The sequence below is a fragment of the Equus caballus genome, chromosome 7, assembly GCF_041296265.1.
Source record: "Equus caballus isolate H_3958 breed thoroughbred chromosome 7, TB-T2T, whole genome shotgun sequence".
NCBI classification, from domain to species: domain Eukaryota; kingdom Metazoa; phylum Chordata; class Mammalia; order Perissodactyla; family Equidae; genus Equus; species Equus caballus.
This window is the reverse complement of record NC_091690.1, coordinates 51,984,629-51,996,220: the sequence shown is the minus strand read 5'-3', so window position 1 is coordinate 51,996,220 and position 11,592 is coordinate 51,984,629. Positions and strand designations below refer to the sequence as shown.

Sequence of the window (11,592 nt, the reverse complement as noted above, 5' to 3'; positions counted from 1 at the left end):
TCCGAACTCACGAACCTAAGCCTCCTAAGCGGAGCGGTGGAACTTAACTGCTACGTCACTGGGTGGCCCTCGTTTGATCTTTTAAACCCTGTATCCTGTCAGGGCCAGCAGTAGAGTGAGGCAAGGGAGGCATCAAAAAAAGGGCACCAAAAATCTCAGTAACCAAGATAAATACTTTAATGCATTCGTTTCAAAAAGCACAATTAATATGGAAAAAAACCCTGACGAACAAAATACCTAATTTTTTTTTTTGGAGGAAGATTAACCAAGAACTAACTGCCGCCAATCCTTTTTTTTTTTTTTTTTTTTTTTTTTGCTGAGGAAGACTGGCCCTGAGCTAACATGCGTGCCCATCTTCCTCTACTTTATACGTGGGACGCCTGCCACAGCATGGTGTGCCAAGCGGTGCCACGTCCACACCTGGGATCTGTACCAGCGAACCCCGGGCCGCTGAAGCAGAACGTGCACACAAAACCGCTGTGCCACCCAGCCGGCTCCCAAAATATCGAAAGTTTAAGTAAAGAATCACTAACAGTGCTGGGTTATATTGGAGCCTGAGGCAAAAGGAAAAATCAGTAATGTGGATTCTGTCTTTGAAAGGTTTCACAGTTAAGAATTAGGAAGGTGACATCCAGGGTGGGTCCTGGATGCGGTACGATATGCCCCAGCCCCTCCCGCGTCCTCGGACCCCCCCACCTGCTATTCTCGACGATAGAAAGAGCATTAGATGAAGCCACTGGGATTTGCAGCTTGCTATCGCCCCCTGGGGGTGACCAGTTGGGCTCAATGGCATCCCGGGGCCCTTTGGCAAACGTGTCCCCAGGGCCAGGACCCCTTCCCCTGGGGATGCGACTATCTTAAGATCAGGAAACACTCAGGTTGCGCCTTGGTGGCGCTCACAGCGGAAGGCAGGCAATACACAGGTCGGCAGGTGAGGCAAGGTGCATGCCTGGGTGCAGGAGGTGACCCAGAAGGAGGGTCGAGGAGGGCCTCTGGGAGGAGGTGGCAGAGCTCCCGCTGAGTGACACGCAGCTGCGGGGGAGGGTCGCTTCACTGGATCCTTCATATGTCAGGTCTTAAGCTGACGTCCTTGGTTATCATACTCTTCTTTAAGCCTTTATGTGGCCCAAACGTCTCATTAAAGGAGTCCCACTTGAGGACTACAGGGAAGGGAGTCGAGGCAGAGGGATATGCAGGTGCAAGGCCCACATTTTGAGCATCTAAGTGCCAACACTGAGCCTGTCCTTAGTGTAATGTCATTACTCCTCTTCCCGACCCTGGGAGGACGGGACTAACATCACTGTCGTGGTACAGACGGGGCCACTGCAGCTAAGTTGCCCCAGGCCACACTGATCGAGCAATTTAAAGCGCTCAGAGATTGGCAAGGAGGGAGTGGGCGAGAGGGGGAAATGGGGGGAGGACACGAGATGAGGACAGGGAGGTGACCCGACTCAGGGCCTGGCGAGCCACGGGGAGGGCTCTGGCTTCTGCTCTGGGGGAGGGAGGTGACCTGTCTCGCGTGTTCACAGAGCCCTCTGGCTGCTGCCTGTTGGGATCTGGTGTGGAAGGCGGAGGCTGAGGGAGTGCCCGGGCAGAAGTGATGGGGACCCAGGCCAGAGTGGAGGCCGTGGGGATGAAGGGCAGTGGTGGGACTCAAGATGTTTTGGGGACAGAGCCGGTTACGTAGAAAGTAAGACATGGTGGACAGGACGTTCCTGAATGGATGGTGGTAGAGGGATTGGAGGCCTAAGACCTGCCGAGGACCGAGGGGCCGGTGAGAACTGTGGTGGAAAGGCATCTCAGGAAGACTGTTCCAGGCAGAGGAACAGCATGTGCGAGAGCCTGGAGTGAGGGTGGAGTCGTCGCCAGAGAGCAGCAGGGCGAGCCCGGGGCCTCATGGAGCCAGCGGCCAACACTCAGCAGGTCTCCCTCCCAACGCCCTCAAGAATCCTGTGCCCACAGCCCTGGCACAGCCCTTGCAACACCTGAAATCCTTTATTGGAAGATCATTGCTGTTTACCATAGAGAAGACAGCGAACAGACGGGGAAAACAGAGCCCACGGGGACTGGAGTGGCCCCTCAGCGAGGACCCTCCTCCCACCCCGTGGACCAGCCTGGCGACCCCTGCCCTTCCCCAGACCCCCGGGCCTTTGGCATAATGCTGACGGGGGGCTGCAGGCAGTGAAGCCCCTTGACTCAAAGCAGAGACTTGGATGAGCGCTGGGGGGTAGGGCGGGGGGGCAGCCCCCCGTGCTGGGGGAAGGGCAGCGGAAGTGGAGGAAGCCAGGAGCGGGGGAGATGGCATCTATTTTTGTTTTCTGAAAGGGGCGCACGGGGGCCTGCAGGCAGGCAGGAGGCGGCTGGGGTGGGTCACGCGCTGACATCCTTCTCGTCGCCTGGCTTGGGGGCGGCTTCCAGCAGAGGGTCCCCGGGGCCCGCCTCCTCCCCCTCCTTGGTGTCGCTGGATTTGGAGTTGGGGACCCAGAGGCCGGAGTCAATGCAGCGCTGCATGTGGTACTTTGCATCCTGTGGGGAGAAAGGCAGGCGCATGGGGCTAGGCTGCCACCTTCTGGTGGCCCACATGTCCCCTGCACATCCAGCTCACTGCTCACTCCAGATCAGAGCTCTCCAAAAGAACTGTCTGCAAGGATGGCCATGGCCTGTGATCCGTGCTGTCCAACATGGTAGCCACAGGCCACGTGTGGCTATGGGGGACTTCCAACGCGGCCAGTGCAGGAGAGGGACGAGCTCTCAATTCTACTCCACTTCCCTTCAAATTTCAATCATGCACGTCTAGAACAAGGGTCGGCAAACCTTTTTTGTAAAGGACCAGAGAGTAAATATTTTTGGCTCGCAGGCCACGTGGCCTGTCACGACCTCTCAACCCAGCACTTCTCCACTTTATGGTTGGAGCGCAAATCAGGCAGATGATATGAAAGTTACTGTGTGTGGCCCCTGTGTTCTAATAAAACTTTACTTAGAGAAACAGGCAGGGAGCCTGCGAGCCATGGCTTGAAGACCCTGGGTCTAGATGCTCATTCTTATGGAAGTTTCTAGAAACCCTGGGCCAGGTTTGGTGACTAGACCCATTGTACAGATGACGAGACCAATGTGGCCAACCAGTGAGCCACGTGGCAGCAATGGGGTCACACCAGGGCCTGTTAAGACTCACAGTTCTCATCTCCCAGCACCACTGCTGCTCTCAATAATAATAACACCGATGTTTACAGCGCCTACCACGTGCTCAGCCCTCCCCATGTATTCTGCGAGTGAAAATCGAGAGAGAAACTGTGGTTTGATGGGGTAACTGTGTCTGGGGAGGCAGCTCCTTGGGCAAAGGTTGGGGTCGGCTGGGTGTGCCAGCTAAGGTCACGAATGGCCACAGCGACAGTGACACTCGGTCACAGAGGACGTGCTGAAACCTCCACGTTCACTGCTGGATGCTGGGCACACAGTAGGTGCTTGATATACCTAAGCGTGCGTGGCACAAATGCGTGGCTGCCTCGTGTGCCAGCCGCTCGGTGACACAACCTCCTTACTCCTCTGATAAGCCCAGGGGGGCCGTGAGGGGACATGTCACTTGCCCGGGATGCCCAGCTGGGCTGGGGGGGGCCCGGGGCGCGGTCACTCACTGTGGGGTCCATCTTGCTAATGGTATCTTGGAGCATCTGCACGTCCTTGACGTCGAAGCATTTCTGGAGCTCCTGTGGGAGCAGAGGGCCGGGGTCAGGGCCTGGGCGCCGGGACCCCCCGCCGGCTGCCCGCCTGGGGCCGGGGGCCGCACCTCTGGCAGGGACTCGTAGACCTCCACGGGGTCCAGGCCGCCGGGGCCCAGCCGCTTCCTGCGCTCCTCCTCCTCGTACTCCTTCATGGCCTTCTCGATGCGCAGCTTGGCGCGGCTGCGCACGCGCTCCTTGAAGGCGTCCAGTTCGTCGTTGAAGCCCTCCATGTACTGCCGGTCGGCCGTCTGCGGGGCGGGAGGCGACACTGGGCCGGCCTGCGGCTTGGGAGGGACTGGGGGCCCTCGGAGGTGCCCTGCATCCCCAACTCTCTCCCTCCGTCCTCCGTCTAGTCCCCGATCTGGGGCCTCCTCTGAGCTCAGCCTGACCGCCCACCTCATCTGCTAACCGTGGACCCTGCCACCCACCTCCTCCGTGTCCTCGTGCGGCACCTCCCACAGGCACCTCCCACACAACGCAGCCACCCGAGCCCCTCACTGTCCCCCCGTCTCCCCCAGCTCTGGTATTCTGTGGGCCCGGGGAAGAAACCCGGAGGCATCCTTCATTCTGTCCCTCACCCCGTGTCGTGACTTTCCACACATCCTCTCAACTCCGCTTTCAAAATCTGGCCGGGAGCCGAGCCCTTCTGGGCCCTTCCACGGCCCCACCCTCTCCTGACATATGAGGTTCTGATCACGGGGGCTTGAGTCTAAGCAGACAGCTGTCCGCCTGCCCCCATGGACACTGGCTGGTTCCCTGAGGAGGGGGTCCGGGGTCAACCCCAGCCCCCCCGGCTGCTCGGGGCCCCGACCTTAATCTTGGTGAAGAATTGCCGGAAGCAGGCGCGGGGGTCCACCTTCAGGCTCTTGGCCAGCTCCAGAATGAACTGCATGACGATGGTCTGGTGGGCCACCTGCTCCATGAGGGCGCATTTCTGCCGAGGGAGAGCAGGCACGGCGTCACCAAGTGGCGGCCTCAGGGCAAAGCCTTGCGCCCGCCGGGGGGCAGGCTCCACTCACCTCCTCCACCTCCAGGTCGATGCACCAGATGACCAGGTAGTTGGCTGTCTCCTCGCACACCAGGTGGACGTTGTCCGACAGATACTTCTGGCTGTCGTCCCAGCGGCGGAGCATGCCTGCGGGCAGGAGCTGGTAAGGTGCTGGAGGGCCCCTGGAGGCCTGGCCGGCAGCCGCGGGCGCCCTCCCCTCTGCAGCCCCTGCAGCCAGCTCACCGAAGTGTTTGATCTGCTTCTCGTACTTCTCTACGAAGGTTTTGTGTTTCTGCTCCCTCGCCTCCTCCGACTCCTCCGCCGGCTCGGGCTTCACATTGACCATGCTCTGTGGTGGGGCAAGAGGGGCAGTGGGCTGGGGCGAGGCCGCAGGGCGCCTGGGACGGGGCCGGGCGAGCCGCGGCCGCAGTGCCCATCCCGTCCACGGTGGAGGTGGTGGTGGCGCCGTGAACATCAGTGTGGCAGGAGCGTGCGCGTGGCAGGTGTGGCCTCGGACTAGGGCCTTGGGGCAGATCAGAGGGGGACACTGGTGGGGGTTCCCTCCGTGGCCCTCCCCGGCCCCCCCGGCCCCCCGCCGGCCCACCTTGCTGAAGCCGTCCTTGCTGAGCGTGTCCACGTTCCAGGGCATGCTCTTCTCCTTCTTGCGCATCTCCTCCAGCTTCTGCTCCCAGCTCCGCTCCTCCTTGCGCAGCTGCTGCGCCTCGGCCTGAAGCCGCTCCAGCTCCGCCCGGCTGCCCTCGCCCTCCGCCACCTCCAGCTCCCTCAGCTTCCGCTGGCACTCGGCCACCTTGCGTTTGCACTCGCGGCAGCCCCTGTCCAGCTCCTCCTTCTCCTTCTGGAACTGCTCCATGCGCTCCACCCGGGCCTGCAGGGGGGACGGCCTGTCAGGCTGGGGCACGGCCTGTCCCAGGACCCCGGCCCCACCTCCGAGCCCTGGACATCAGCTTCCACTCTCACCCCGACAGGTACCTGCACCGCCCTGAGTCCGGGCCGGTCCTGCCTCTGCTCAGAAGCCTTCGTGGCTCCCACGTTGTTCTCACCAAGTGGCCCCCGCACCTCCATGCCCTCACCTCCTCCCACTCACCCCCTCCCTCCAGCCACACTGGCTGCCACATCTTTTCCTAAATCTACTTCAAACCCCAGGGCCTTTGCACTGGCTGTTCCCTCGGCCTGGAACGCTCTCTCCCCAGATCCCCTCCCCGTCTCGCCTCCTAACCGTCTTGGCTCAAATGTCGCCTTACGGAAGAGGCCTTCCCCAGTCACCCTGCTGAAGATTGAGCCCTCGGCTTAATCTCGTCCTGCTTTATCTTCCTCCACAGCACTTGTCACCTGCTAACAGCCGGTGACAATTATTTCTCATGTTGTGTGCACTGTCCCCCTTCAAGGATATTGGCCCCACAGAGATGGGACCTGTTTGCTGGTGTGTCTCCTCACACACTGGCACACAGTGGGACTTCAGAAAATGTTTGTTGGATGAGTAATGAGGAGCTGGATGGGGCGCCCTGCCCCTACTGCGGTCTCGGGCTCCCCTCCTCCCTGGAGCCGCCCTCAGCCACACTTGGGCCTCCTCCCCTGCCCAGCCACCCCCTCAAGCCACCTCTGCCAGGGTGTCCCCCAGGCACCTCCAACTCCGTGCCGCAAACTGAACTCACCATCTTCGCCCCCAAAATCTGGTCTTCTGCCCCGTCCTCCCAGTCTGCCACCAAGTCCTGGCAGTTTTCACTTCCAGACATTTCTCCAATTCCCTCAACCTGAGTGTTGCGCCTGGATCACTCCCAAGGCCCTCTCAGCTCTGTCTCCCGGCCAGGATGCCCTCCTGGGCCCGCTGGTGTCCACCAGCCTCCTGTCTCCTGACCCCGGGGTCACTCCCCAGACCTCCTCTCCTGCAGTGCCCCAAGCTTGGCGATGGCGCCCCATCTCCTTGCTCCCCTACTCGCTTGATGCCCCATCGGGCCCCTATCAGGTCGCACGGCCCTGTCTGTCCTCCATGCCCGCTGGGCTTCACCACCATCTCCACCGGCTCCGGAGAGGGGCCACCACCTTCAATCACCGTCCCCCCAAACCAGACCTGGAAGCTGCCAGGACTCTGAAACACACACATCTGACTGCAGCCCTCCCCGCCCCCATCCTGGGGTGCCTGGCCTCAGATGGGGCCCCTGACCCCCACCCCAAGCTGCCCAGCCGGCACCAAGGCCCTGTGGGGGGACTGGCTCCTGCTCTCCTCCCCCAACTCCAGGTCCCAGGCCGACGCTGGCCCTTGTGGCTCCCCAAAGGCACCAGCTCTCTCCTGCCTCTGGGCCTCTGCACAGGCTGTTCCTTCCACCTGGAACTCTCTTCCCTTCACTCCATATGCTTTGCACTCAAGCCTCAGCTTCGACAGAGGCTTCTCCCAGCGTCCCCATGCTGGCTGTCACTGAGCCCTCAAGGCCCTCTGTGATCATCAGAGATGCTGGAGGATGGCCTCAGGGCCCAGACCTGGGGGAGTGTCCCACAGCCACCACACACTGCCTGGGCGTCCCTGGGCCCATCCCCTAGCCACTTGGAACCTCAGTCTCCTCATCTGTCAAATGCAGACACTGCCAGGAACCTCACAGGTCACCCCGGGAGAAGTAAAGGGGATTATACAGCAGACAGCCCGAGCGTGACTCCCACGCTGGCTCTTGTCAGTGCCATGTGTCCAAGGGGACAATCTCTCGGAGACCGTTCCAGGGCGCCAACAAGAAAATGGACTTCAAGCGCTCAGCTTCATTTCTGGCCCAGAGTGAACACTTTCTAAGCGGGAGGGGGAGTCCCCGTACCGTCAGGAACTCCACCACTTACTGGCGATGTGCCCTCGACCTTGGCCAAGCTGCTTAAACCGCTCCCTGCCTTGGTTTCCCCTCTGTGAAATGGGGCCTCGCACTGCTGTGAGGACTGAGTGAGCTGCCCAAAGGAAATTGCTGGTAACCCAGGACTCAGTAAACAGGTCCCCCTGTCATGACCATGGTCACGGCCACTGTCCCCAGAAGGGGCTGCTAACAGGCGTCTGTGCCTCATTCGAGGCTGTATCGCCAGATTCAAGCACAGGGCCAGGCGCACGGTGGGTGGGAATCAGGAGACCCTTGGCTAAGGCCCCACGGGGCTGATATGCCGACCCTGAGCCCCACTTTCCCCACGTGGATAAGGGCTCGAGAAGGTTCTGGCCTCCTGAGTGGCGGCCAGGGAGGCCGAGGCTAAATAAAGGACTTGGAGCGGGCGGGCCGGCAGCCTGCCGCCTGCTTTACGCCTCGGGGAGGGGCCGTGGCAGGCCTGGCAGGGCAGAAGCCACCGCCCGTGACAAGGGCCCGCAGCTGTCACTGCCTTCCTGTCTCACAGATAGGGCAACTGAGGCTCAAGGAAGCTCGATCCACTGGAAGGAGCCCCGAGAAACCAGTGCTGGCAAGGGAGCCGGGGAGCTGGAGCCGAGAAGCCTCACTCGTCCCCTTCTGGAACCTTTGGAATTTTTTTACCATGAGAATAAATTATCTAAATAATGATGATGACGATGGTGGCTAAAGTTTACAGCCAGCTGATCACAGGCCAGGTACTGTCCCAAGGGCATCACACACATTAAACAAATAAGGTGACCCTCATGGCACCCCTAGGGGGTGGATACTATTAATATTCCCAGCTGGGGAAACTGAGGCACAGAGAGAGCAAAACATTCGCTGGGGGGCATGCGTGCAGCAAGTCAGTGATTCAGAAGGAGCCAGGATTTGAACCCAGGCGGGCAGGGCTGCGCTCAGAAGCACACCCGGGACCTTTTTACTAACCCCACGGCCCCGTCTGCAACGCGTACACCGTCCCAGGCCCTGCGCCGCATCCTTTTGGGACCTAAACTCTTTTCTCTGTTACAAGAGTCTTGGGGAGGCAGGGGTCTCGCTCCCCCCAGAGCAGAGCCACAAGGGGCAGGGCTGGGATTCGAACCCACACCTGCCTGGCGCTGAAGCTGGCGCTGGAGACGCTGGGGCCCCCTGCCTCCGCCACGCACCCCTACAGCCTTGGGGTCTTGCGGCAGGAGAGGAAAAGGTCCCATGCCAGGAGGGAGGTGGGAAGAGGGTGTGGCGGGAGGGGACACCACCCTTCCACCCAGCAGGACCAAACCTCCCCCACTCAACAGTAGAGGTTAACCTCCTAACGCGACAGAAAGAGGTGTCACCAAGAACAGTCTTTTAGAGATTTGTGAAGGTCTTAGGTATTTCTTAATAAGGTGTTACATACCACAAGGAACAGCAGGCTAGAACTTTCTCCCTACACCCCAGTGGCTTGACTGCCGCTTTAAGGAATGGGGGGAAATGGAACGGGGAGCCTGCCATAGGGACTAATGGCCTGTCTCAGCGGCATGGGGAAGGGCCGCCTGGGAGGTTCTGGATAAATGACAGGGAGTTGCCCTATGGGAGGGTGGGAGAGGAATTCCTAACTGGAAGGTTCTGAGAGGTACAGACCCTCAGTCTGAGACAACACAGGTAAGCGGGTGTAGGAGCTCTCATCTGGGGGAACAGGAGGTTAGACCATTAGGGTTGTTGTTTTGTTTTTTTCTTAAATATTTGCTTTAAAGATTTTATTTTTCCTTTTTCTCCCCCAAGCCCCCCAGCACATATTTGTATATTCTAGTTGTAGGTCCTTCTAGTTGTGGCATGTGGGACGCCGCCTCAGCACGGCCTGACGAGCGGTGCCATGTCTGCGCCCAGGATCTGAACTGGTGAAACCCTGGGCCGCCAAAGCGGAGCGCATGAGCCGAACCACTCAGCCACCGGGCCAGCCCCAAACTATTAGGTCTTATGAGAGCCATTTAACTAGCGTGCAAGCTCTGCTGGGGGAGGGGGATACCCAGACTTGGGATTCTGGGGCCTGGATCTCAGGGCAAACTGACAAAAGAAGGGGCAGTGAATTTGGAATCACCCTGGGAGATCCTGGTGAGAAGACCGACAATTTGGCTGTTCGAGAACAGCAGATCAGGCTGGGGTCAGGAGGAAGGCGAGGGGGGTGGGACCTGGCCTTGACTTGCGTGAGGCATTCCAGTGCTGGGAGAGATTCCTGCAGGAAGCCGGGCTGGGGGGCGGGCGGTGACTGGGTCTGCACTACCAGGGAGGGCCAGGGGCTCTGGTGGGGACGGAAGCCACGTGGGCAGGGTTTCCTGGTGTAATGGGAAACAGGGTCTACAGTAGGTGAGACTAAAGGAGAGCAGCTGGAATTGGAAGCTCCATCGGGGTGGAGTTGGTGGTTCAGTCTGGAGCGCAAACAGATTCCAACCTCCAGTTCTAGATGGGACTGAGGGCCCTAGTGGGCCACTGGTCTACACTCTAGGGAAGGGGTCCTGGGTGTAGATTGGAGTCGCACACCAGGAACAGACATCTCAGAGAAGGACAAAGCTCCTTGTTCTGTTGGAGAAGGAGTGGGCTCTGTGGATCCGAATAGGAATCCCCGTGAAGACACAGGGAGGCAGATTCCAGAGGCGAATCAAAGTACTGGGGGCCGAGACTCTAGGGGTTGGGGTGGGGCGCACGGAACATCCAAGATCAGAAGTGGGACCCGAATAGGATGAGGGTCCAGACTCTGAGGCAGAGCTCTGGAGGTAAATGGAAGGTCCCAGACAGGACTGCGGGGCACCCCTAAAGTTCGTCTGGAGAGCCCAGCCTCTGAGGAAGTGCCCTAGGGATCAACCGGGAGGTGTACGCAGAAATCGGAGGGGGCCGCGGCTCGCGGGCGGGGACCCAGGGTCCCGGCGTGGAATCGAGGAACCGCGGGCGACAGTAGAAGTCCAGACCGTGGGGCGGGCATCCCAGGCGTCAATGGCGGGGTCCCCGGCAGTATCGGGGGTCAGAACTCCGGCGCGCAGTCCCGGGAGGGGGGAAGGGGACGGGCGCACGCGCGCTACCTGGTGCCGCCAGCGGAAGAGGCTGGCCGTGTCGATGTTGGGGTGCGTCTCGTCCTCATCGTCAGACACCTCGATGTGGTCCCACACGCTGTAGTCCACCATCTTGCCTCGGCGGCCCAGCCCGCTCCGGCTCCGGCTCCGGCTCCGGCGGCGGCGGCTGCAGCGCTGGAGGCTCTGCCCGCCGAGCCCCGCCCCTTCCGCTTCCGCCCGCGCGCGCACGCCTCCCCGCGCGCATGACGTCACATCCTTAGTAACCGCGGCGGCGGCGCTGGCGACCGAGCTCGCCTTAAAGGGCCCTGCTCACGGGTGCAGGCCCCCGGCAGTCTCAGCCGAGACCCCACAGCCTCGGGCGCGGGGCCTCCGCCAGGCACCTCCTGGGGTTACAGGGGCGGGCGCTCCGACCTCGAGCCCCCCTCATCTCCCGCTGCTCCACGTCGGGCGTTTGCGGGGGCCGCGGGGTGGGGGAGACAGTTGCAGACACTGAGGGAGAGGATTGTCCCCTTAGTCACGCCGCAGTGACATCAGCCCGAGCCCACTGCAGGGGCGGGGTTTCCGCGAGAAGCCCCGCCCCTGCCCCTTGAGAGATGGGACCTAACCCTACGCTGGGGAGGGGTGTGTCGGATCTGAGGGGATCTTCCCAGGCCGAGGGGTACAGGGCCCTGTCCAGGGAGGGTTTAAGTGGAGGAGGGATATGGCCTTGCCCTTGGGGGGTCAGAGGTGGAGGCGAAGTGGCCCCGCTTTGAGAGCTGGTGTTTCCCCTGCTCGGGCACAGCGTCCCCTCGCGTCCCCAACTTCTGTCACTTCTGAGCGGGATTCGCGCACACACGCCCCCTCCGGAATCACCCGGATCCACCGCCCCGGGTCTCGGGCGCCCGTCCGCCGCGTCTCCCCGGGCGGCCGCTAGGTGTCGCTAATGTCTAGCCGGCGGTCAGTGCTCCCGGCCCCGCGCAGCGCCCGGTGGGGCATCG

At 61.0% G+C, this 11,592-nt stretch overlaps 1 protein-coding gene across 1 annotated transcript; it reads right to left on the bottom strand.

The window, feature by feature from the left end:
• Nucleotides 1-1,976: 1,976 nt before the first annotated feature.
• CDC37 (cell division cycle 37, HSP90 cochaperone) lies at nucleotides 1,977-11,104 on the bottom strand. Its single transcript, XM_023645437.2, has 8 exons — nucleotides 10,625-11,104; nucleotides 5,312-5,593; nucleotides 4,951-5,056; nucleotides 4,739-4,854; nucleotides 4,531-4,653; nucleotides 3,785-3,967; nucleotides 3,633-3,704; nucleotides 1,977-2,526 (listed from the first exon to the last, which is right to left on the bottom strand). The coding sequence occupies exons 1-8, from the start codon at nucleotides 10,724-10,726 to the stop codon at nucleotides 2,371-2,373; spliced, it is 1,140 nt and encodes a 379-aa protein (XP_023501205.1). The 5' UTR covers nucleotides 10,727-11,104; the 3' UTR covers nucleotides 1,977-2,370.
• Between the last annotated feature and the right edge of the window lie 488 nt (nucleotides 11,105-11,592).